The sequence below is a fragment of the Biomphalaria glabrata genome, chromosome 3, assembly GCF_947242115.1.
Source record: "Biomphalaria glabrata chromosome 3, xgBioGlab47.1, whole genome shotgun sequence".
In the NCBI taxonomy this organism is placed as follows: Eukaryota; Metazoa; Mollusca; class Gastropoda; family Planorbidae; genus Biomphalaria; species Biomphalaria glabrata.
The window spans coordinates 46,586,109-46,612,067 of record NC_074713.1 but is presented as its reverse complement, the minus strand read 5'-3'; the positions used below and the strand labels follow the sequence as shown (position 1 = coordinate 46,612,067).

The 25,959-nt window shown below is 34.7% G+C and overlaps 3 protein-coding genes across 4 annotated transcripts in view; 2 read left to right on the top strand and 1 right to left on the bottom strand.

The window, feature by feature from the left end:
• Nucleotides 1–10,869, bottom strand: part of LOC106073200 (dihydroxyacetone phosphate acyltransferase-like) — a 73,039-nt gene extending 62,170 nt beyond the window's left edge. The window contains exon 1 of the mRNA XM_056022343.1: nt 10,858–10,869. The gene's annotated coding sequence lies outside the window, so the exon portion shown is untranslated. The remainder of the gene's footprint in view (nt 1–10,857) is intronic.
• LOC106074546 (carboxylic ester hydrolase LipN-like) lies at nt 465–12,905 on the top strand. Its single transcript, XM_013235328.2, has 10 exons — nt 465–559; nt 4,170–4,218; nt 4,608–4,785; nt 5,225–5,357; nt 5,508–5,629; nt 5,996–6,093; nt 6,619–6,719; nt 9,985–10,124; nt 10,612–10,698; nt 11,286–12,905. Exons 2-10 carry the CDS (start codon nt 4,183–4,185, stop codon nt 11,357–11,359), a joined length of 969 nt encoding a protein of 322 aa, XP_013090782.2. The 5' UTR covers nt 465–559; nt 4,170–4,182; the 3' UTR covers nt 11,360–12,905.
• A 6,247-nt stretch (nt 12,906–19,152) lies between these two features.
• The window catches only part of LOC106070668 (uncharacterized), a 75,930-nt gene continuing 69,123 nt past the window's right edge, over nt 19,153–25,959 (top strand). The window contains exon 1 of one of the 2 annotated variants that reach the window (XM_056022341.1): nt 19,153–19,247. The gene's annotated coding sequence lies outside the window, so the exon portion shown is untranslated. The remainder of the gene's footprint in view (nt 19,248–25,959) is intronic. The other variant, XM_056022339.1, reaches the window with a different exon arrangement.

Below are 25,959 nucleotides of genomic sequence, written 5' to 3'. Positions count from 1 at the left end.
TTCATGTGTTTAAAATTTTAAAACTACCGATAAAACAAAAAGAATAAGCAAGGTTCATATATATAGGCCTATATATTTATTACTTTTACTGTAGGGTTGCTCAGTGACACCAAATATATAGATATATATGTCATTTTCTTTAATTTAAATGTGAAACATTATCTCCCTTGTAGGGCAACCCCCGACCCCTTTTTTAAAAATAACTGTGCTTTCTGGCACCTAGATCTAGATATCAGAATAGATTACAGGACAATAAAAGTGGGCCTAGTTAAAGAAAAAAAAAAAACAGCTCTACTGCTATTAGTATTTGTTTTTCAAAAAGTGTTTAAGACCTCCAAAAATAAAGCTTTTTTTATTTCGTTTTTGCTATTTTAAATTCTATTTTTTTATAGCATCAATATTTTATACTGCTTCTGCAAACCCTAGAATCTAGTCTAGCTACGGGTCAACTTTAGAAGTCTAGATCTAGATTCTTTGATAAGATAATAACTTCCTCAGACTTTAGATCTATTTATCGAGTTGATTCCTTTGAAATTTCATTCATCTGAGTTATTCCAGGGTGAGAGTAATTGATCTTGTCAAGATCTAAAATCTACATTTTTATTTTGAGGCCGTCTCTATAACTAGACTATAAACTCTTCTAGTCTCTATTCATTTATCATTTATGATTTTTATTGTCAAGACAGTCAATAGATAGTTCAATGAATAGACGAATAGTCAAGTAGTGCAGTGAGTGCAGATCTTTTGACTGTTGTTGATCGATTTTTTTCATTGCTAGTCAGTAGTTAGTAAGTTAGATTAGATCTAGAATTAGATTAGTAGTCTAGATCTATAATCTAGAAATCTATATCATTCATGTAGATCTATTGAACTAAACTAAAGTCTCATATAACATGACATATGAGACTAAAGCCAAAGCGTTAGAGACTATTAAGAGACTGTACTGTCAGTTTCATCTCTTTCAAGTGTAGATCTAGTTTCTTCTAATTTTAGGACTCTTAAGAAGTTAAGTACTCTAAGTCTAGACTCTAGCCCGGGTAAACTCTAGGTCATCTAGGTCAGGTGTAATGTAGATCTAGATCTATATTTAGATTTAGATCTATAGTCTATATAGATCTAGTCATAATATAGTAATATAGTCTTTGTCAATAGTCTCAATAGATCTTATTCTATAATTCATTGATCAGATCAAGTCAATTATGAATTATATTAATAATTGAATTAATTACAAGATTTGTGACTAAGACTAGAAATAGTAGAAGACGTCTAGTACTAGTCTAATGGCAGAATTATGTAGATCTAGATCTATATGATTATTTTTATTTTATTATTATGATTCATTTTCATTGATTATTATTACTCATATTTATTATTCATATTGTTAGATTTTCTTAGAATTAGATCTCTAATTCTAATACTCTTCTCTTTTTTATAGGAGGAATAGTCTACATCTAGCTTGTCATTTCTCTAGTCTTCTTTTTTAGGAACCTCTGTATTATAGTATATATATGATATATGTAATGTATAAAATAAGATTGTAGATAAATCTAGATTATTCTAGGTCCATCTACTATCTATAAAAATCTATTAGAATTAATCTTTAGATTCTGTATATATGTAAATTTATTATTATTGTTATTATACTTATTAGATCTAGCTTAGATTAGAGTCTTGAAAATATGATTACTATTTTATACTGTTTTTGTATTATACTAATACTAGGTCTAGTATTATACTAATACTAGGTCTAGTATTATACTAATACTAGGTCTAGTATTATACTACTAATACTAGGTCTAGTATTATTTGTTCGTTGTATGAAAATGATCCTGATGAAAGCTGCTCTCACTAAGTCACAGTGTTGAATCAAAAGAGGACCTAGATCTAGTATTTAGATCTGTAGAGTAGGAAGTTTTTCAGTCTGTATGCAGCATAATTATTATATTGTAGTGTTGAATTGTGTTTAATTTAATTAAATAAAAACTAGACTTACTTGCCAAGCTTTTGAATACCGGTAGTAGGATAAAAATGCATTTATGTCTACCAATGTGTAATTGATATGTTTTTTGCATGTTTGCGAATCTTATTTTCTAAGAAATAAATGTCTTGCTGTGAAGCTGAATCCTTGATTGATTATTGAAATACTTGATGTAAAATATCTCAGGCCAAAAAAAAAAAGGCATTGGAGAAGAATAAAAAACAAAACCATTGTTAAGAGTGTGGCTCTCTCCTTGATGTTAATCATGTTGATAGCTTGCGTCTGAAAAAGACCTAACTGAACAGCTTAAACTCTTGTCACATTAATAGAGATTTGAGATCTCAATTGTAACTGAAGGCTATCAATCATCCATGTTACCCCTTTTGACAACTCCTGGGTAACTAATTTCCTGCTGATTGCAATGCAAATCATTTCTTGGGATCATACTAGCATGATTGTGAGAGTGACTATGGTCAACCCATAGGCTTTTTATCTAATGCCCTTGGAAAGGTGGTACATCCATTGTCTTTCAAGACAGAAGGAACCATATATATATATTATAAAGATAAGGCTTGTCTTCAAGTCTGAAGATTAATAAGGAGGAGTGCAGCATTTCACTTGGCTCTGAAGTCTTTGCTGTGAGCTACATGCGCCACATCTAGCACAAATAAAACTATTGACTGTTGGTGGCCTGCCTATTCAATTTTGAATGTATATTGTTAGGCGCTTCTGCAGTGTCTAATGCAAATAAACCAAATGGAGGTTACACTCGACTGAATACATAATCCAATAACACTGGTAAAAGGCTGAACAAGCAATAGAAGTTAGTCGACGCTGATACTAAATGTTGAACAAGTTTAGTAGCAATGAAGGGAACTGTCAAATGTCAGCTAACGCTATATGTTCATAAAATGTTACGTTGTCATGGAAATGTCTGTTCACGTCGACTTCTATTTCATTCTGTCTCTAAAACTCTATCCTTGTTTTACTAGTCACGTCATTGTCACTAAGTCAAAACTTCCCCTATTTCCGAAACAAATAATTAATTTCTATATTACAATATATTTGAAGTATTGATGAGTTTTTTCAAATTTAGATTTTATAAGAAAAACAGCTTGGGGAACTAGTCAAGATATTAGCAATATAGTGATGTTGTTTTTCACCTTCCAATATTGAAATTGAGGTTCATCGGAGCAAAGAAAATGTGAAAAATCTGTTTAAATAATATGAGTCCTTGTTAATTAGAATTGCTGAGTCCAGCAAAGTTTTTAAAAAATCCACACACACAGAATAATTTAATAAGAGTATTAAATATAGTTTTCATTTTAATGACCTTCGAATCAAATTTAATCTATATTCTTGTAGTTTTTTAAAGCCATATTTTAAATTGTATTACTGTTGACTTTTATTTAGAAGCTTTGAGCAAAGATTATCTATATATATATAATTCTCTTCATGGCTCAAGAGTTTGGACAAGAAGTAAAGGAAAGATCACTCTTTTATTTCTGCAAGTCGGACTAGAGTTACCCTACGTAAAAAAAAGAGTTGGGGGGGGGGGGGAGAGAAAAAGAAGTATTCACTCGTCACAAAATAGTAGGGCTGGACTTAACCTCTGTAACCAAGAAGTCATGGAAAGATAACTCTTTTTTATTTCTACCCCACATAGTTTTTTTTTGGGGGGGGGGGGGGGGGACAAGTACTCTGTATTCACCCGTCACTAAATAGCAGGGCCAAACTTATTTCACTAGATTCCACAATTACAAGTATTGCATAATGCATTTTTTTATCACGCGTAGGATTGGCGTTTTCCATATTGAATGACACCCCAAAATGAAAATTTTTGTTTATATATTTCAGGCGATTTGCATGAGTTTTCAAAAGATTTTAACAATTTCCGGATATTTCCAGGACTTTTTCATATATTTTGCAATTTCAGGAGCTCCTGGTAAATCAACAGGAGACAGCGGGAAATCTGTTATAAGTTATAAAATGGTTTAATGTAATAATTTATACACCTAGAATTAGCGCAGGTCCTATGAAAGTGCAGGGTCCACTACGGCCTAAGGCCGGCCCTGCAAAATAGCAGTGTATGCTACGCCGCCGGTGGACTAGTATTAGTTAATAGGTTTTAATGAAGTTTTTTATAATGTAGTACCCTTAACAATTTAATAATTTTTTTCCTTCCTCACAGTTGTACACTTACAATGGATATAATTGAAAAACTGAAAGCTAAATACAAGGTAATTATGCTTAGTATCATTTTAATAAAATTGTTTAGCATAGTGATTAAAATGAAACAGTCAAATTCAAAATTCAAGTTTTCTCTTGGAATAAATTTGTTAGATGAAATTAAAAAACAGAGTGGCACTAAACCGCTGGCGGGCTCTGGCCTGCCTTCATTGTGATCTCTTCTGGTCCTTTCGTCTCCATGCCCGAACCCCAAGTTGGCATGTATTTGGTAGATTTTAAGTTGTCTTTATCAGTGTCCAGGTCTCACTTGCATACATGGCTTCTGGTCTTATTCTGAGCTTGACTGCTATGATTATATATTTTGAAAAACAATCGCATTTAAAAAATCAAATGATATGGGAGAGCATTTATCCACCTTTTTTTAAAAATTTATCCAAAGCTGTCTTCTGAGACGGAGACATTTCTTAAGATGAAATTGGATCAATTAGCCAATGGTGGTGCATTGGAAGGAGTTGAGTCCCCTAGCAAGGATGACACCATAGAACCCAATGAAAAAATAGCAGCAGATTTTGATGGACAAGTTAAAGAGTTTTCAGTGCCCTCTGCTGGGGTGCCTGGTGAGTGATGCTCTCATGCAAGTACTTTCCTATGACCAAATAGAAGTTTTAATGTTATGTTGTTTTGCTGTTTTAGAATGGATCTTTTACATAAATGTATTATTATTTTCAATTTAGATTATGTGGGTGATATGTAAGTCTAATTGGAAAGTTGATATTATATACATAGATTGGAGAGTTGATATTTAAATAATAGGTAGTCTGATTCAAGATTTGATGTTAAAATGTTTGCCTCTTTTTTTTTTTTTTTAAATAAGTTCTCTGACTATTTATATTATGAAATTTAGGAGTTTCTCCATAAAAGCTTCAAAATAAAATTATGTTTTTTTTTCTGTGAAAATATATTAAATCAAATGTAAAGAAAAGTTTGTTTTTTTTTTTTTTTGTTAAAAATTTCTTCTTTGGAAAAATTTACAAATAATTTCTCACAATTCCTTAGATGGAATCCCCATTGATGTGATCAAACCAAACAACTGTGCTCGTAGACCTGGTATACTGGTTAACTTTCATGGAGGTGGCAATGTTTATGGCTCTAGGAAAACGACAGAGGCTCTGTGTAAACTCCTGGCCAAGTAAGTGCTTGTTTCAGAACAGATTTATATAGTATCAAAAGAATCTGATGTGCTGCTATTCTTTATTATTACACATTTTGCTATACATTATATTATACCTTTAAAATTAAAAGCTCAGTTTGTTTGTACATATAATTTCTATTTATGTAGGGAGTTGAAATGTGTGGTTGTGAATGTTGAGTATCGCTTGGCTCCAGAACACAAGTTTCCAGCCATGTTTGATGATGGTAAAGCTGTTGTCCGATGGGTGCTGATGAATAAATCACTTGTTGGTAAGTCAGTTTCATCTGGTTCTGATTTAGTTTGACATATTTTTTTTTATTGATTTAAGATTCTTAGCAAACTGTAATTAATATTTTTTATTCTTATTTAGCTATTATACCGGTTAGATTTAAGTTAAACTTGTTAAAAGAAGCATGAATAAAAAACTGATTCTGAATTAAAAGTGTCCTTTTACATGTTGAAAGTTGTATCAAAGAATAGTAAGATTTATTTTTTTAAATATCTGCCCTAGCCATAAAACAATTACAAATGAAATTGTAAAATAAAACCTGAGCCTAAATGTATATTATTATTCATTTAATTTTTTTTTCAATCTTTAAATTAGACTATTAAAATTTTTCTGTTCATATAAAAAGGCGGTGAGAATGACAGTAAAGTTGGTGTGATAGGTTCAAGCTCTGGAGGAGGTATTGCAGCTACGATAGCATTTGAAGTGCCAGGACTGGATTATCAGGTACATCCAATTCTTCCATTAGTTTTATTATTTATTTATTTTTTGTTTAGTGCGGTAATGAGTAGCAAAACAAAGACATCACAATTTTTTTCAAGTACTATTAAAAATTGTAAACTTTGCCTGACAATCACTTTGTAGAACTAGTGGCAACTGAGAACAAAAATTACATTTTCTAAGCAAAATATTTGTACAGATTATAATATATCTAAACTCTATAAAAAGTTGTAATTTGACCAAGAATGATAAGATGCATTTGAAATAGAATAAATAAATCTAAATGTAATAGAAAATGACTACCCCGAATTTTGATATTTGTTTAAACATTTTTCCTAATACTGAGCATTTTATGTTAAGCTTATGTTAACATTGAACTTAAGAGACATATCTGAATGCAAGTTCACAATAATACCAGAATGTTACATTTGTTTCTCAACTTTTAAAACATTCTAAAAGAGTTTTTAATAGAAAAAAAAAATTCGTTTTTGGCACCTCTATGAACTGTATATTTGATCTATTGTGTTTCAGATACTGGTGTACCCTTTCCTAGACTGGCGTTGCCAAGGAAACAGCTTTGATGAATTTGAATTCCCTGGCAGCAGTATAAACATGTCAGAAATGATAAGAAAGTAAGTCTTCTTTGTTTTGCAGCTGTATATCAACCACACTTCCCTTCTAACCTAGAGGAGCATCTAAATAAACAAACAAAAATGATATAGCTCACCCTAATTTTTTTTTTTTTTTCATAAATCATGCACATTTGAATTAAAAATTTAAAATGTACAAATTGCAACATTGATTGCCTAAATTCCAGCAGTATTGTAATGGACAGAACAACTTATTGAAGGAATACCTGTCACTTATTCCCAGGTCATTTAATCCCTAGGCCGGAAATCACCAAACACTAACTTAATCATTTTAAATCTTGGTGTAATGCTGCTGTCATGTAATGAATTATTTCTTTTTGCCTGTGCTTACATTGTGATACCATCTAAAATCAATAATCAGCACCTAGATCAGGTCTACGACAGATAAAGAAATCTAGGAAACATTAGGCCTATTAAAAAGAAAATGGAGGTCCCTGTAATCTTCTCACCCCATTTACCCCCCCCCCCCCCCACACACACACACACATTTCTCCATTGTGGACCAAAATAGTAAGGGTGATTGCTGACACCTTTAAACTGAGAATTTATGCAGTGCACTTTTTTGTTCTACACTAGCATACAATCTAGATAATATTCTACTGCTTATTATTTGTAACTTTAAAGAAATTTTGTTGTGGTGCCTAATCTAAAATTAAGTGTGTTGCTGGTTGATAACAGGTTAAGAAATATGTTAGTCTTTAGTAATTATTAAAAACAGAGGTGGTGGTGGGGGTTAGACACTTGTTTAAGAAGTTGGAACTTAAGTGTGACAATGAGAGAACAAGGATGATAAAATGAATTGTGCAGCTGATAACCAATCTCATGACTCCTTTTTCTTCTTTTGTTTAAGTGAAAATAATTATTTGATGTTAAATTTAATTCTTGCAGAGTCCATAATTTTATGGTTGAAATTCATAGGATTAAAGGATTATGTAATCGCTTTAGTAACACTCTAGCAAAAGCCTTTCCGACTATGCTAAGCAGTGAGATGCCTCTGTAATTGTTACAATCAGAGCGGTCGCCTTTATTTTTATAAATTGTAACAATGTTGGAGTCTTTCAATTCCTGGGGGACCATTCCTTGTTCCCAGCACAAGCTTAGCAGTTCATGGAGTGGTTTGATTAGGGCATGTTTTCCAGCCTGAATTACTTCAGCAGGAATGCCATCTCCTCCGGGTGTTTTCCCATGTGCAAGCATGTCAATGGCAATGCTCAGCTCCTTTACTGAGGGCGTTTCGTCTAATTCCGTCAAAACTGGAAGTGATGGGAAGTTGGAAACAGCATTTGGTGAGATGGCGTTTTCAATCTGGTAGAGTTCTGCATAGTGGTGTGGCTTTAGGGCAGGAAGATCTACAACAGATATGATTTTCTCTCTGCGGCAGCTACAGGAGAAGAGCAGAGAACAAAAGCAGCCCCTCTTCATAGCTTTTATTGATTTGACCAAGGCCTTTGACCTTGTTAGCAGAAGCGGTCTGTTTGCTGTACTAGAGAGAATCGGCTGTCCAAATAAGTTAAGAAAACTAGTGTCAGCTTTTCACGAAAATATGCAGGGCACCGTTCAGTTTGAAAGTTCTTCCTCCAGGCCATTCTCCATTAAGAGCGGTGTAAAACAAGGATGTGTACTGGCCCCTACACTATTTGGCATCTTCTTCTCAGTCGTACTATCCAGTGCTTTTAAATCCCTGGAAGACGGAATATACATCCATAGCAGATCCGATGGAAGGCTCTTTAACCTGGCACGTCTTAAAGCCAAAACGAAAAGGCGTCGTATCTTGATAAGGGAGCTGCTGTTTGCCGATGACGCGGCACTCGTATCTCACTCACAAGGAGGTCTACAGAAGCTAGTGAACGCCTTAGCAGCTGCTTGTCAAGAGTTTAGCCTTACTATAAGTCTCTCCAAGACCGAAATCCTGGCACAAGACGTTGCAGAAATACCTATAATACAAATTGGGAACCACACCCTTTCAGTGGTGCAGGAATTTACCTACTTGGGTTCAACAATTGTCAGTAACCTAGACTTAGACATCGAGCTGACAAAAAGGATAGGAAAAGCTACCACAGCATTGGCAAAACTCTCCAAGCGCGTCTGGGAAAATGGTAAATTGACCACAGCGACCAAAATCCTAGTCTACAACGCCTGTGTTGTGAGCACTCTCCTTTATGGCAGTGAAAGCTGGTCAACATACATGTACCAAGAGCACAGATTGAATAGTTTCCACTTGCGCTGCCTGAGACGCATAATGGGCATCTCTTGGAGGGACCATGTCTCCAATCAGGAAGTTTTGAGACTGGCCAATATGAACAGCATGTATGCTCTCCTGACACAAAGGAGATTACGCTGGCTCGGACATGTCACCCGCATGCCAGATGGTAGAATCCCGAAAGATATCTTATATGCTGAGCTTGTGGAAGGAGTCAGACCCAAGGGCCGCCCAAGACTAACATATAGAGATGTCTGCAAGCGAGACATGAGAGCCTCAGGCATTAGTGAAAGTATGTGGGAAAACATAGCCAAAGACCGGAGTGCATGGAGACAGACTGTGCGTGCTGGGACAACCCTTGCTGAGAACAAAAGAAATGAAGCGGCCTTAATCAAGAGGGAAAAAAAGAAAGCTGCCCTGTCTGCTAGCCCTAAATCAGAGGCATACAAATGTACGAATTGTGGCAAAGTCTGCCGTTCTAGAATCGGCTTGATTAGCCACACCAGATTCTGCCCCGTCTCAAGATTAAGCCAAAACCAGTGACTCACTTGGGCGCATCCATTGCCTTTCGAGACAAAAGGAGCCATATATATATATATTAAAGGATTATGTAGTTTAATTTAATGAAATTGCTTTAGTAACTGGGAATTAGGTGAATTAGATGACCAGACAATGTATTCTTTGGGCATCTTCACCAGGTGTTGAACTTTAGACCTTTAACCCCCTTTAATCCCCCTTGGCCCCCACTTGAGACGGGCCCCCAAATGAGTGTTTGAAATTGTTTTTTAAATTATATATTAAATATTATGCAAAATGCCTAAAGAGGTCAATCCCCCTGGACCCCCAAATGATATCAAATTCCTAGCTACACCACTGTTAATCCCACTATAATAGTGGTGAATTCCGTTCTATTTCAAGTACAAGTAGTCATAGCATTTCTATTTGACTTTGGTAAGGAAGATTTTTTTCCATTTTTTTTTAGCCTCAAAGGTGAGATTTAGTTTCTAGCATTGCCTCTATTATAATGGCTTATTGTTTCTATTACAGAGGTGTAGAAATGTGCATCAGGACAGAGGCAGACAAAACTAATGTCAGAGCTTCACCTCTTTTGCGTAACGACTTCACTGTTCTCCCTCCGACACTTTTAATTATTGCAGAGATAGATCCTTACAAGGATTCTAATTATGGTGAGTTTGATTTTTGAAAGCACAATTTCTCATCATAGCTTTAGGAATTAAAAGTGTGTTGAATCATTCAAACTTTATAATAGGGGTAAAACATTTTAACTTTATTATTGCGTTGAAATTTTCAATCTTAATAAATAGCAGTTAAACATTTAAACTTTATAACAGCATTGAAACATTCAAACTTTGTAATAGCATTGAAACTTTCAAACTTTGTAATAGTGGTATTATTACTCAGTATGTCAGATTAAAAAGTCTTGAACTATTAAGAGACAACTGTGTGTTTATATTAATGTTATGTTTTTATGATATTTATTTGTTACAGTGTATTATTATTTGATGTATTACATGTATTGCACTATTTGTAGAGCCAAAAGAATGTAGAGAGCTTTGAAAGATATTGATTGAGTCTTACCATTAACTTCAATAAATAATCTTGTTTTTCTTTTTGCATTCTGATACCAAAAGGTTTTTATGTTATTATTTTCAGAGTTTAAGTCCAAAATGAAGGCAGCCAATGCTGTCTGTGAGAGTAAACTGATGAAAGGGGCTATACATGGATTTTTTTCTTTGCCGGGTAAGAGCACTTTTTTTAAGAGAAATAAGTGTATCTCTTCTAGTTGCAAGTGGTTTTTATTTTTTCATCAGTCTCAGCCTAGAAAGTTTTCCAGATTTAACTTTCTGGTAAAATTTAGTTACGAGTCTGTGATGAAGTTAGTAAATGAAATGATGAAGGTCTTGGTCTTGGGGGGAAAAAAAGAGGTTTTTATGTTTGTAACCCCAAAGATGGCTCAATTTCAGCTGTGGAATAGTCTATTGTGTCCATGGGCCCAGTTTTGGGCCACCACCACATAGTTTGTTATCCTAACCTGTTGGGCCAATGTAACACTGACCTCAGCTGTTCCATGGCCCATAGGGAAGTGCCCAGTTCATTTCTGTTTCCTGCCATCCCCAGTCTCACCCAGTGCAAGATCTGTTCTTCATATTGTCTTCTTATTTTCTTTTTGCTAGCATTTAGTTTTCTTACCCTGTGTACAGGAAAGACTTTGCAGGCAGGGCCTTGTGCAGAAACATCTACTTATCTTTTTTTTTTATGTGACCATTGTCTCAATGAAATAGCTTGACTTAGTTGACAGAATTGTGTGTTCTGGTTTGTTTATATAGGTCAGTTCCAAGAAACCAACCTCAGAGCCAGAGAGATCATAGCTCAGTTCTACAAAAAGTATGGCGTTTGTTAAGTCTTGCTGGACTTAGGGACTGAAAAAAAAATGTTGAGTAACAACATTGATACCTGCAAGACTCCAGAGAGCCTTTAAATATGCATCTAACATCTTCATGGGATCTAAACCATTGCTCGCAAGAGAAAAGAATATCTACAAGGCTCACTTTTTCTTTGTTCTAGTCAATGAATAGAAGCTTTACTTCAAATAAAATGTCGTCTCACAGCGCTACTTTTAGTTATAAACAACTCAGCCCTATTTTATGACTGATGTGCTTTCTAATTATTTTGATACTTTATACATTATTTTTATTACTGTTTGAATTTTTATATTTAAGCGCTTACAAAAAGAAATAATCTGAACTTCAAAACTGAAACACTTTATGATAACTGTTATTAATTGTATTTCTTTTTGAACAAAATTGTTATCTATTTCTTTTTAAAATGTGTTTTAGTGATGTACGAAAGTATGTCTTTACAAAAAGTAACTTAAGGTTGTTTTTTTTTAAATAATTTTACTGACCAACAAATAGAAAATTAATTATTAACTAGCTTGAAGGAAGTTTTTTTGTTTTTTTTAAAAATATTTTTTGTTTGTTTTGTCACAGGCTATTGCAGTACTAATTATTGTATTCTGGAAAGTTCTGCTTCCTATATTTCTATATCTAGATTTAACTAGTCTGATGTAAATATCTTTAACCGCATTGTCAGTATTCATGCAACTTAACACTAAATCATTATTAAAATTGTTTTCCATGTAAAGAGACATTAACTAGTATTTACTTAGAACATTGCCCGTTGGTTCTGTTCTAAAAAGAATTCGCTCAAGGATACAAGTACATTAAGTGAACACAGTTGACTCAACTCATCTGAATCACTCTTCACACAATCATCTCTTATTAAAGACATGAATTTAAGGATTTTCTAGAGATATACGTTTGACTTTATTGTTTTGATGCTTTCTTCTATACCTCTGCATATATATCTAGGATAACTAATTCCTCTAGGTGCTAACTTGTTATTTGACTTTCAGTGTGTGTTATTTACTAGGCTTGGTGTATTTCCCGATATTTCTGTGTCTCAGAGTCTCTAATGCACACATTTTGATATGCAGCTTTAAACGTTTCATATTTGGGTAAATAATTATTTGTTCTGTATATGGATTGTTGGATTTTTTAATTTTCTTGTTGCCACGTTAAAATCAGCGTCAGATTATTTTTTCCTCAAATTGTACTTTTGAGTGCGTTGATATTTTTAAAGGGTAAGTGTATTGGATGTTTTACAGTAATATATGTGATTAGTTCTTGGCCTTGAGACTCCTTAGTACACATCAAGAGTACTGACCTGCTGCTTTGGCATGTATCTAATATTTAGACAAAGATAATGGAAACAAGAAAACTTGTACCATACAGAGAAATATAGAAAATGCAATTTTTTAGTTCAGTAAATTACTTGACTGTTATAGAGCAGGGAAGTAGGCAGGGTGAAGTATTTATTTATTTTGATAAGAAATGGCACTCCATACTTCAAATTTCACATCATCTGTTTCAATCTGAAATGACAGACTTATAAAAGAGTTGGGATAACTCTGTGTAACAGTTTATGATGTCTGATGATGTGAAGATTGCCTACCTTGCTTGCTATGATATTAATTAATATTACTATAATATGGCCTGCAGTGTGATTCAGTTTTAGTGTTGATAGCAGCATGAAGCAAGTTCACTTTGCATGATAATCATAGAAATATAATCAGTGCTTATATCATCATGTGTTTTATTTTGGTTGATTTAGTTTCATTTCAAATACAAGTTAATTTTTTTTATCTTTGGATTGTTTCATTTTCAAACTATTTATTTTTTCTAAAACCTTAATTGTTACATTGATTTAAAGTTATTTAGATATGACCAGTTTGACTTAATAGGAACTATTTTAATATCTTTAATAAAACTTTAAAAAAAATTTCATTAAGAATTTAAAATATATTTACATTGTTGGTGCAATGTTTGCAGTTTTTTTCCCCAATTATTTCTTTAATAGTAAATGGTCATTAAAAAGAAGTATAATAATAATGAATTTTTGTTACAATTTTTTTCTTAATTTCATTTTAGTTTTATTATATTTTTTTTGTAATGAAATATTAGGGTGAAATCAAAGGCATGTTAACGGATATACAATTTTCTTTTTAATTTTCTAAGTCTTGTTATTGTTTGTTAAAATATGATACTCTGGAGCTTGTCATTACATTGCCTTACCTCCCCTCATTGTCCAGTGGTTTATAAAGTTTTTTTTTTTGGTTTTTGCTAAAACCAGTCATTTTTTGTTGTTCCTGTTGATTGTTCATTTTGATTTTTGATACAAATATTTTTTATGTTTTTGAATTTCATGTGATCAAATTGATGTTAAATGTTGGTTTATTTCCTAGTGCAATGATCGTGAGCAGTTTTTGTTGCCCATCATTTCAGCTGTAGTGAAATGGTTTATTAGTCTTTTTTTTTATCTCATCTTTCAACAGCCGCTACAGTTACTGAGTCTGACATAACAGAATTGCTCTGTCAAGCTTGTTTTTAATTTTTTGTTTTTCAATGGACCTCATTCGCCGATCATAAACAAACAACATTTAGCCATGTGATTCTCTATCTCTTCTATACAAATTACTATCTAATTTTTAATACACAATAGCTGACATGGGACAGTTTTTTTCGTAGTTTTACCAATACTATCACGTGACTAAATGTTGTTTGTTTATGATTGGTGAATGAGGTCCATTTCTATTATCAGCTCAAACTTTATTCATAGGAAGGTGGTCAAAACATAGCATTATCAAATCAAAAATTCATTTAAAAAATTGAATGATTAATTTCAAGCTGAAATTTCATATGAATTAGTATGGTTGATTGCTAAGTTAATTCTATTAATAGGATGTTGGGAATGGAATTGTGGGTTTGATACCCATCTAGGCCAGTATGTTTTCTCTTTTACTTCTCAAAGACAGACAAAATCTGAACATAAAGTAGGAGTTGATTTTGTGTTTTAATTTGATATTAACTTTTTGTGTTGCTGCTATAGACCATACAGTAGACTAAACAAAAATGATTCAGCTTTCAATCTCTCAACTGTTTTTTAGTACTGTTGTATTGAATACATGTTTATTACAAAAAAAAAACACATTTTTATATATTTTTTCTGACTCAGATCCATTTTTTTCAATTACGTCTTAATGTTTTAAGATAAACTTGTTTAAATGTGAACAAAATAAATGAACTAATGGCCACTTGACGAAACTCTTGATGACCTAATGCCACTGTCTCAGAATATATTTAAAAAAAACAACCGGAAATCCATATACAAGCATGTCAGTTTTGTTTCAACAGCTATCCTTTGCCCTGAATTGAAATTATAGATTTTTTTCATGGAACAATATTTGTTAATAATTTTTTCCATATTTTATTTTATGTTTTTGGTTACTTGGTTGTAATCAAAATAAAAAAATCTTACTTTGTCAAAAATTTCTGATTTCATTAACACATTTGTAATGTAAAGAAAAATTTCTTTTGACATAAATATACACATTTTGTCGAATGGGATGTCATGAAATTACAATTACGTTTTAGAAATTAAAGAATAAATTCGAATAAGTAAATATAACTGAAACGCTGCCTCAAAAATGTGACAAATACAAGTTTTTGTGCATTATGTCCACAAGACTAAATATTTTGATTACATTGGGCCACCTTCACCATCAAGTTTCAATCCAGATTTAGGTTTTCTTAACTAGTTTGTTATTTTGGTTAAGCATATGGTTAGCACAATCCCTCCACAGAGTCATACATCTGATTATTAGTATAATAATAATATGTGCAATGATAGCAAATGAAAGGTATATTCATACCACAGTTTCACTGAAACATGAGATGAAGCTCAGAAAGTTGTCTGTCTCCAGTAAAAGTATTAAAGTTGGAAATTAAAGTTAAAATGATGCTTATTTTTAATCTTACCTACATCTTCATTTTGCTGAGAACTCTTCGGGTTGTCTAAAAAAAAACATCCAGTATTAATTGATTTAAAAATGATATTCTATTCCGGCGTAGTAACTTAAAGTTCATTTAGCCAACAGATCACAGTATGATTTTTTTCTACTTTATTTAGTCTCATCTGCTGTTCTGATGTTCTATTTTTTATTAATTTTTTTTTTTTGGTTATATTTACATCTATATCAACAGTTAAGTTGCTTTTTTTTTGACTCATGAGCTCTGTTGAGATTTTGTTGCTTGTTGTGAATGTTATTTTCTGTCATTGCTCTTTTGGTTTATAACCCATGCATTGTTCTATTTGATCTTTCACAAATATTAAGGCACACAGCATTTGTGAAATTGTTAAGCTTATGCGGATGCTCTTGAGTTGGGAGTCTTAAATTTAAACCTAGAGTTTACCAGGAAATTTAACCTAGCCTCATCTGGAAATATTTTTTGTTCACATTGTTACAACTTTTCCTGCAGTGGTGCCTAAAATTATATTTGAGTATGTTTCAATATTGTAGCTCTGTTAAAGGATGTGTTTATTTATGTTTAGGACTACTTAATTACAACAGAACTATATTTAAAGAGTTGTTTCTCTCAACACATTTTTTTTGTATTCATATGCAAAAGGTAAAGGTATTCTATAAGACCTTTTGGGTCCAGATGATGTAGAGCTCATTTGTTTCAATGGCTGATGGTTATCTAGGATGTCATGTGGCTATCACAATGACCCTGCCCCCTCTACTTCCCCCACTTATGTCAGGAGAGCTGGGTGGACTCAGATGCATCCTTAAATCCTGAAGTTCAAAACTCTAAACCCAGTACCTCAGTAGCCCATTGCTTTACCACCGAAGTTGCTGGTTACTTAATACATTTTTTTCAAGTTTTCTAGGCAGCTTTAACTTGAGAACTAATGCTATTTTATATGTTCAATGTTACCTCCCTTTCTCCTGTGCCTGTTTTCTATATTTTTGTTCGATTTTTGTATAACTTTATATTCAGCAGTAGTTGATGTACTAGCTGCAAGTAAATACAGATCTGCATAAATATATATATTTTTTTTTTATTACATTGCTGAATTTTAGTGGAAAACTTACAAGATATGTCAATGAGATTCCCAAATAAAAGAACTTCATTAAGGTTAGAGAGGTCACATTATTAAATAAAAAAAATACTTTTACAAAGGAGTGATTGCAGGGGTGCCAGAATTTTAAGAATGTGAAACAGTAGATTTAAAGTTTAATTTTTAAAATTAATCTCACGGCTCATTACTAAGTATGAATCAATGGCCCCTAGATTTAAAGGAAGTTTTTTTGTAACAACATACTTTATTCTCAGAGTCTGTTCATGTTGTTAATTTGTCTCATTCTGTCTTTAGAGACTTCCACTCTAGTCTCCATTCATGAGTCTTGATTCAAAGGGATGAAGTATGGGACATGGTCCCATGGAATGTGAAATTTGTAGTCATCTTCAGAAAATATATTAAAATAATTATTAGTAGTTAGGACTTACTAGCATTAATATTTACATTATGTATCCTTTAAAAACCTTGACACCAAGAGAGCATAGCTATTCATACATGTAATTTGTATTACTGCATAATGTATCCTTCCCTTATGTATTGCACTGTTCTATTTGAATATAAATCGATATTAATTTATGTGTATTATTGATATATGGCTCTAGCATATGATTGTATTATAATGAGTTTTCATTTCATCCATTTGAGTGTGATTTATTTAAAAACTATATGGCTCTGTAAAATCATAAACTAATTAAAGGAAAGAAACAAATACAAGTTCCTTGTACTTTCACTTAGGCAACAGCGAAGTTCTGTCACAATTTGAGTAACAGGACGGTTAGGTTGACACATCCGGGTCCTCCTGGTATATATGTTATATATAGCCTACTGCAGTCGCGAAGCGACTATGGATCATCCCATAGAAATGAGATGAATGCCTGGGTATTAGCTGTGGTCAGAACGATGACGCCTACACATCATTTCCCCCCTCTCCACGCATCTCATGTATCCAAAGGAACGGCAGTGCCGATACAGTTTGGGGTCAGCGGCCTCTCCTGCCCAAATCTTACTGGTTAAGGCGCCAGTTACTCGCCTTTGCCCCTTCTCCTGTTAGTGAGAACAGTATCTGAGCCACACGTGAAGGCCAGGAGTTGGACAGGTTGTCAGAGGCTATTTGAGACGCATGCCATTAGGAAGCATTTTTATAGGTAGTGGAGTGCTTACATCCATTACCACTTCCGGCAATGACAACCTTGCGGAACCATGACAACCTTGTGGAGCATCCGGGTCCTGGTATATCCAATCAGGGTTGTCAATACTCCCTGTGCTTGTAGTCTGCTGTTTTTTTTTTTTTAAGCTTAACATATTTATAGTGATGTTTTTACATAATATTTATAAGGGCTAGTCTGGGCAAGGACTAGAGGATGGACAGTTCCGGGATACCAAGCCACTAGCTGTTAGTACAAATTATGTTTTAAAAATGTTTTGTTTTGTAAAATGTTTTACATGTTTTCGGATGTTCCTTCAGAGTTGAAGATAATTACTTCCTAGTCCAAACCTCCCGCAGGACGACGGGGGATGGGAGCGGGCAGGGTTTGAACCCTCGACCATCGATAAAGCCAAGTTCAGAATGTTTGCTGCAGACCTCACACTGTCAGGTATAATCTTGTGTTGCATTGAATACAAAAGCCTTAAAAAAAAAAAAACTATAACTGAACATTACTTCATAAAGATGTGCACAGAACAAATAGTTATTTTGTATGACGCCTGTCCTTGTTACATGAGCATGCTGGATGGATCTCTTTTGTGTGGGGAGAACGTAAGTTCCAACTGTGCAGCTACACAGGGTCTCGCCCTTGAGGAGGTCTTCGGAGAGTCCTACACTATTCACAAATATATCATTTTAAAATTCATATGAAACACAAAAAGGAAGGAAAATGAGATACATTGTTCAACTTCCTTCGCAAATATTGCTTGCTTATACGCTTCATCTAAACTGTTGAGCCGCCTAGAAAACATTATAAAAAGAGGGATCAAAAATCACACACACAACATGACCATAGTTAAAGGAACATTTTGAACAGAAATGTCTAGGAAAATTCTTGGAAGACAACAGCCACCCGCCCCATCATAACTGCGTCAAGTCGTCTCGACGTGGGCGACTACTGTCAATCTAGACAAGAACAGAGCGGTCCAAAAACTCGTTGCACTTTACTCGGTCAGACTTTATCAACACCACCCTTTGATCAGGAAACATGAAAAGGACCAGGATGCCTGTGTGTAGTCGCTGAATGAACTCTTTATGTTGTGTCTGTTCTATTTATGTGTATGTTTCTGTTGTGTTGTCTTTATATGAGACTAGTATCCTTGTAATCCCAACAAATTTCCCTAAGGATCAATAAAGCAGTCTTAGTCTTAGTCTTGCTTTTAAGATATACCAATATTAAGTGCATTTCTATTTTACCCGTTCGAAAGAGGATAAGGACCTTCATAAAATAGTGACCAGGCCAGGGACTCCCCCTACGTAAATCCTAAAGGGATATCTGAGAGATTTCTGCTTAGCATACGCAACTCAGCTCGATTCGAACTCCAGCCCCCAGTCGTGTAATGTCACTCAACCACATATGTCACAGACATATAAGTAGTTGTACATCTAAGCTGGTCGTCCATGTTGCAGGTGGTCCATAGATAAGGTCGTAGGGACAAGTGACAAAGACACACGGTCAATGAGCACAAGTCTTTGGTCTAATTCTTATCTTCACTTCTGCTGTTTCCCCTGGTCGCCATGTTTATGCTGCGTTACGTTTTACGATTGTTTTCTATTGGCAATAAGTTCAAGAGATAAATACCGGACTTGATTAATCTAACTAGTAAGAATCAATTTTGACTTTAAACAAATATTCTTATACAGATGTCATGTCCAGCTCTCGGTGTCTAGTTCTTATTTTCTGTTTTTTTTTTTTCTTTTCTTTAATGCATCTGTTCTAAATGTCTTAGTAGGCCTATCCCAGACTTCAACATTGTTACTGTTTGTTGATTCACTCGGCTTCTGTAAAAAAATTTACTCTTAAAAATTTCACTGTGAGTTATATGAAGATTGGATGTGTTTTGAAAGGAGTTTAGACTTAGAATAGCTACCAGTAAATGAAGAGACTAAATGAGTTGCTAATATATATATATATATATATATATATATATATATATATATATATATATATATATATATATTTAAAGCTCTGAGAACAACACTAATTCTAATGTTAGGACATCTGTTCTGAGCAGGCTAGGACACCACTCGCTATACCGTATGAAGGATGCCTCCGGATGACCGCATGCCTAAGGCACTCTTTTATTTCGGCGTAATTGAAGGCCCCCCCCCTCCCCCCGCTGCGGAGAAGAGGAAACCGTGTCTCATATTCTGTTTGACTGCCCCAGACTTGCTGTTTGACTGCCCCAGACTTGCTGTTTGACTGCCCCAGACTTGCTGATCTCCGTCTCGACAGGTCTGGGAAACCAAAAATTTCGACCTTTATGGTGACATGTATGCACTACGCAAAACATCAGGGTTTCTGTCCAGATCTTTTGGAAAAGAGGATTTGAGCCTCGCAAGCCATCACTCAAATTTAACTCTTTCTCTCCTAACTGACGATATTAATGTTGATTCCACCAGAATGTGGTAAATAATTACGGAGAGAAAGAGTTAAATTAAGTCCAATTAAGAATGATAACAAAACAAGGCTCTCGGTTATGCCCGCTAAGCGCCTTCATACTAAACTAATACAACACCGGCTCCCTATTTGTTTCATCATCATCATCTTAACTCTTTCTCTCCTAACTGACGATACCAATGTTGATTCCACCAGAATGTGGTAAATAATTAGTTAATTTTCATATAGACTTACATTCATTGGCTGCAAATGGGTTTCATAGTGAAGTTGCATGTAAATAGTTAGAGGTTAGGTAAACAATTGGTAGAGGCAATTCAAAGCACTTTAGCCTAATTATTTACGATGTGGACTAGTATTGCATGCGTTCTATCGGAGCTCTGTTTTGACACATCTGACCACGTTACGTGCTCGGAAAAACACAAGACTCATGAGTGACTTCCTTATCTAGATTTAATCTATAATTAGAATCAACTGCTATTTTACAGATATGTTTGCGTGCATATCAGAAATGATTTGTGGTTCTTTCTCAACGAAACCAGAATAAATTTTTTGGTAAAAAAAGGAGGCAATAAATGCTGCTCATCGGAGCGACTAGAGTGATGATTCTTGGTCTCAATTTTTTGCCTTTTACCAGGCATGTCAAACTGGGTGTTCGGGGGCCGCATGCGGCCCGCGACCACCTTGCATGCGGCACCCTTGGCCACCTAAAAAATTATAAAAATAATGTTAAACTATTACGCTGGAAAACAAGAGATGACAAGCTACTTCAATTGAAAAATAGTATTTGTTAAACTGAACAACGAGGGCGAGTCTGCAGTGAAAGCAAGCTACATTTTGTCAAACTTCATTGTAAGCCATTGCAAATCATTTAATAAATGTGATTTTATGAAGGAGTGTGTCGTTAGAGCCGAAGTAATTTGTCCAGAAAAGGTGAAAGCATTCAAAGAAATAGCGTTAACTAGTGACACTGTGGCAGATAGAAAAAATGACATGTCAGTAAGGTTGGGTGAACAATTAAAGAACAAAATAGTTGATTTTGAATTATTTTCATTGTCTCTCTATGAGTCAACTGATGTAAAGGGTGTAGCACAGTTGGTTATATTCATTAGGACCTGTGACAGGAATTTTGACATACACGAGGAACTACTTGAGTTCTGTACTATGCATAACACCACAACAAGAGAGGATGTTTTTGAGAAATGACAGGAGGTGATAATGCTATCTAGTCTAACAAGGTATGGCGCACCAACCAAGAAATGAAATGATTTTGATGCAAAGTTACTTGCAAAAATAAGAGAGACTGATGATAATTTTAAATTTGCTCATTTTCAGTGCATCATTCACCAAGAAACATTCTGCGCACAGCAATTACAGTTCCAACTTCCAACATGTCATAAGACCGTTTTCAGTCGCTTCTCAATTTTATTCGTGTCCGTGGTTTTAATGCTCGCCAATTTTTAATGTTTCTGGATGACATTGGACATGAATTTGATTGTGTTCCCTACTACACAGAAGTCCGCTGGCTCTCATGACATATAATATTGAAGAGATTGTTTGCACTGCGTGAGGAAATCGCATTGTTTCTGAACATGAAAGTTGAACCTGTTGAACATTTCCAAACTGACGAATGTGTTCAGGATTTGGCATTAGCAGTTGATCCCACTGGTCACCTGCAAGACTTGAATTTGAAACTTCAAAGTAAAGACAAAATTGTCACAACTGCGTGTAATCATGTGAAATGCTTTCAAGCAAAATAGGACTGTGGATAAACTAAATATGAAGAGAAAATCTTGTTCAATTCTCAACGTGTCATGAACTAAAAAGATTAAATACGGTTGCGACATTTGGTAAACAAGTCCTACACCTGGAATCGTTAGTAGATGCTTTCAATGACCGTTTTTGTGACTTCGTTACATAAGAGCAAGAACTTTCGTCTTTTGTATCTCCATTCTCACTTGATTCTGAAAATGCTGCTGGAAATGTGCAACTAGAGCTGATAGAATAGCAGTGAGATTCTTAGTTGAAATCAAAGTATATTGAAATGGCTGTGCCAAAATTGTACAGTTATTTACCCTGAACGGTATGTTTAATTGCGGAAATTTGCAGCCAGAATTCTAGCTATGTTTGCATGCACTGGTCTGTGTGAGCAGTTCTTTGCCATAATAAAATCTACAAAATCACCTCACCGTTCGAGATTATCTGATCAAAATTTTGTCATCTGTGATGAAAGCGTCAGTGGCAAACAAATTTTAACCTGACATTAATAAAATGGTATCCCAGAAAAGATGTCAAGCATCAGGACAAAGAAAATATGCCATTAATTATTGTATTATATTTTTTCTAATTTACAAAAAAAACTAGTAGGCTGTTTTGTAACTGATTTTTTTTTTGCTGCGGCCCCTCAGGTCATAGTAAGTTTTCTATGTGGCCCATACACCTTTAATGAGTTTGACATGCCTGCCTTAGACACTGTACACATATGTGTGAAAAAATGAATGAATGACGCTGCTTCCACCATATCCGTACAGGTGTCAAGCTGTATGTCATTTTGACCTTCTAGTCTCTTGTCCCCATTTAGTGAACGCTAATTGGTCTAACATTAACCATATTGAAGTATTCTACAGCTTGTAATCAAGTTAAATAGAATGGTTAGATAACTTAGATTATATTCCTACCTTTAAATAACTAAGAATTGTCACAGATATTTTTACTAACGTAAATTAGGGTCACGCGGGATGCACATCATTGTAACCAAATGAGTGTAAACATGAAGTCATGGGCGTAGCCAGGCCCCCCCCCCCGAAATGAAATCCCCCCCCTGGGGTGTCGGAGTTTAGTGACTGATCTTTTGCTTTAATTTTGTTTATTTTAGGTGAAATTTTAATACTAAACCATCACTTGCCCTAGCACAGCCAAGAGGGGTTTTAAGTTTAAAACCCCTTACCAGGGGGTTTTGAGTTTGAAAACCCCTACCAGGGGATTTTAAGTTTTAAACCCCTTATCAGGGCTTTTAAGTTAAAACCCCCTAACAGGGGTTTTGAGTTTGAAAACCCCTACCAGGGGGTTTTAAGTTTGAAAACCCCTACTAGGGGTTTTGAGTTTAAAAAACCCCTACCAGGGGGTTTTAAGTTTAAAACCCTCTACATGGGGTTTTGAGTTTGAAACCCACTACCAACGGGTTTTGAGTTTTATACCCTCTACCAGGGGGTTTTGCATTTAAACCCCCCCCCCTTCTATAAAACAAAACAAAAATGCAAACGACAATCCCAAAATTCCAAGAGCACATCGAACAAAGATTTTGATTTTAACCCCCTCTCCAAAATTCACGATAAACCCCTCTTCAATATAAAAAAGCAAATTACACACTCAAAATTGTATGAGCGTAACCAAAGGGGTTTTGAGATTAAACCTCTCTTCAGCTGGGTTTGAAGCTAAAAATACCTCTTCAATATAAAAAAAAGCAAATTACGCACTCAAAATGCAATGAGCGTAGCCAAATTTGTTTTTTAATTTAAACCCCCCGCCAGCGGGGTTTGAAGCTAAAAAATAAATCTTCAAAATAAAAAAAAAACAAATTTCGCAATTAAAATGCTATGAGCGTAGCCAAGCCTATTGGGTGTTTGAGTTTAAATTTCCCTTCAGAGGGTTTTGATGCTAAAAAATACTAATTAAAGCTAAAAAAGCTAATTACACACTAAAATTCTTTGAGCGTAGCCAAGCCAATGGGGGGGAGGGGGGGGGAGGGGTGAATTTCAACCCCTCTCCTCCAGATGGCATTTTTAAAAGTTAAAAACCCCTCAAGATAGTTTTGAGCTTAAAATCCCCCTACAGAGCGTTTTAAGGTTGAAAGCCTCTCTTCGATATTATTTCTAAAGCAAACTACAGTCATCAAATTCTATGACCGTAGCTAAATGTGGTTTTCAATTAAAAAAAAACAACAACTCCAGATATATTTTAGTTTAAAACCCCCAACAGATGATTTTGACGATAAAACTTCCCTTTTCGATATAATATCTAAAGAAAAATAGTCAACTAATTCCAAGATAGTAGTCAAGAGTAGAGATGGGAAACGAACCGAACCCGAACCGAACGAACCGAACTCGAACCTCACTTATGACCGAACCGAACCGAACCCGAACTTTGAAACTGCTTGGTACGAACCGAACCGAACGAACCCTCCTTTTCTTAACCGAACTAATTTTGCAATTTTTACATCCCTTTTTATATTTTGGGTTTAAAAAAAAAATTACTTAAATATTTTAAATTCTAATGATTCCATTATACTTTGAAACCTTGGGAGGGGGTGGTGGTGGTATTTTGAAAAAAAAAAAGCGGCGCGCTTTGATTCCCATGGGTTTTTCCGTACGTGCCGACTCTCCCCTAACCTTGAATTTTCGCGGGCTGTTTGCAATATTGGTTTTGAGCTTAAATAGGCGCCCTCTAATTAGATCTAGATCTAGATTCAAGTTCCTAGTAAGTAGAAAGTCAACATTAAAACATTGTCACTTTTATTTGAGATGGCTGTTAGTTGAGAGTAGAATATTTTTTGCCGATTAGAGAGTGTAGATATAAATAAGTTCATTTGTGTTCTAGTTTAAAATAAATTTTAATTATCTTCTATTAAGTGATTTATTTTTACAAAATTGTGAAGTATTCTATATTGGAATATTATCAGTGGCGTAGCAAGGGAGGGGGAGGAGGGGGAGAAATGTAAAATCCCCAGGGCCCCCAAATTAGTGTTTTTTACAATAAATATTCAATATTACGCAAAATGCAGGGGCCCCCAAAGAGGTCCAGACCCTCCCGGGCCCCCAAATGATGAAAAATTCCTATCTGAATATTTTTTACTATTATTCTGTTTTGCATTATTGATCATCAGTATTTTTAATGCAGCGTTTCTCAAACTTTGGGTCCTCTCTCGTGGGTGGGGATGGTTAGTACCTTGAATTGGGGGATGGGGAGACGCAACTTCTTGACAAAAAGGGGTGTCATAAAGTGTGTGTGTGTTTTTTCTGGTGGCGGTAAGAAGAGGTTATGCGATTGATTGCTGTTTATGCATTAAGGATGATGAAATTAGCGTAATGCAAATGTGAAACGGCAGACAATCTTAAGACATGAAAGAGTAAAGACGTTGTTTTGTGGTGACCTAGATTTTGTTTAAATATCAGTATATTTCATTAATATTACAACTCTATCTCAAGTTAAATATGTGAATATTGTAATAACAGTTAGGCTATATTGAGTTGTTAATAAGAACTTTATTTTAAAGTTTATTAAGTTTATATATTATTATAAGGCTTGTCTTTGAGCCCGAAGCCGAAGATTAGTGAGGAATGCAGTTTTTCCCATGGCTGCGCAGGCCCAGCTGTGACCTACATATTTTGCCACATCCAGGGCAAGCATAACCACTGTTCGCAGGTTTCGATTTAGTTTTTCTTTTCGCGTCTGCGTTTGTCCTCGGCAGCGGATTTTCTTTTGGTCTCAAATGTGTATCCCGTGGACTTCGGGAGTGAACTCCAACTGACTCGTTCTAAGACCGCATGCAACCAGGTGCTCTCTTCTATGTCAGCCAAGGAAAGTTGACGCCTAAGCTGGTCTTTGAAGCGTTTTCGTTGGGCGCCTCTGTAACGTCGACCACCTTTTAGCTCACCAAAAAAAGACTGCCTTTGGCATATGTTCGTCTCTCATACGGGATACGTGCCCTGCCCAGCATAACTGTCGGACCATAAGAAGTCCATCTATACTATCCTTACCGGTAAAAATATAAAACGCCTATATTGGTTCAATTGTACTAGCTGTTTGTAAGCGACAAACCAACGACCAACTAACAAAGAGAGGGGGCATCGAAAAAAAAAGTTTTATTTTTATTGTAACTTATCTGAATATTAGTATAATTACATGTTTAAAAATTAAA

What these genes read in the sequence shown, in the direction of transcription:
- LOC106074546 (XM_013235328.2), top strand. Translation starts at nt 4,183, where the DNA reads ATGGATATAATTGAAAAACTGAAAGCTAAATACAAG. An exon ending in ATGTCAGAAATGATAAGAAA is followed by an intron (nt 6,720 to 9,984) that starts GTAAGTCTTCTT and finishes TTTCTATTACAG; the next exon opens with AGGTGTAGAAATGTGCATCA. An exon ending in TTACAAGGATTCTAATTATG is followed by an intron (nt 10,125 to 10,611) that starts GTGAGTTTGATT and finishes TATTATTTTCAG; the next exon opens with AGTTTAAGTCCAAAATGAAG.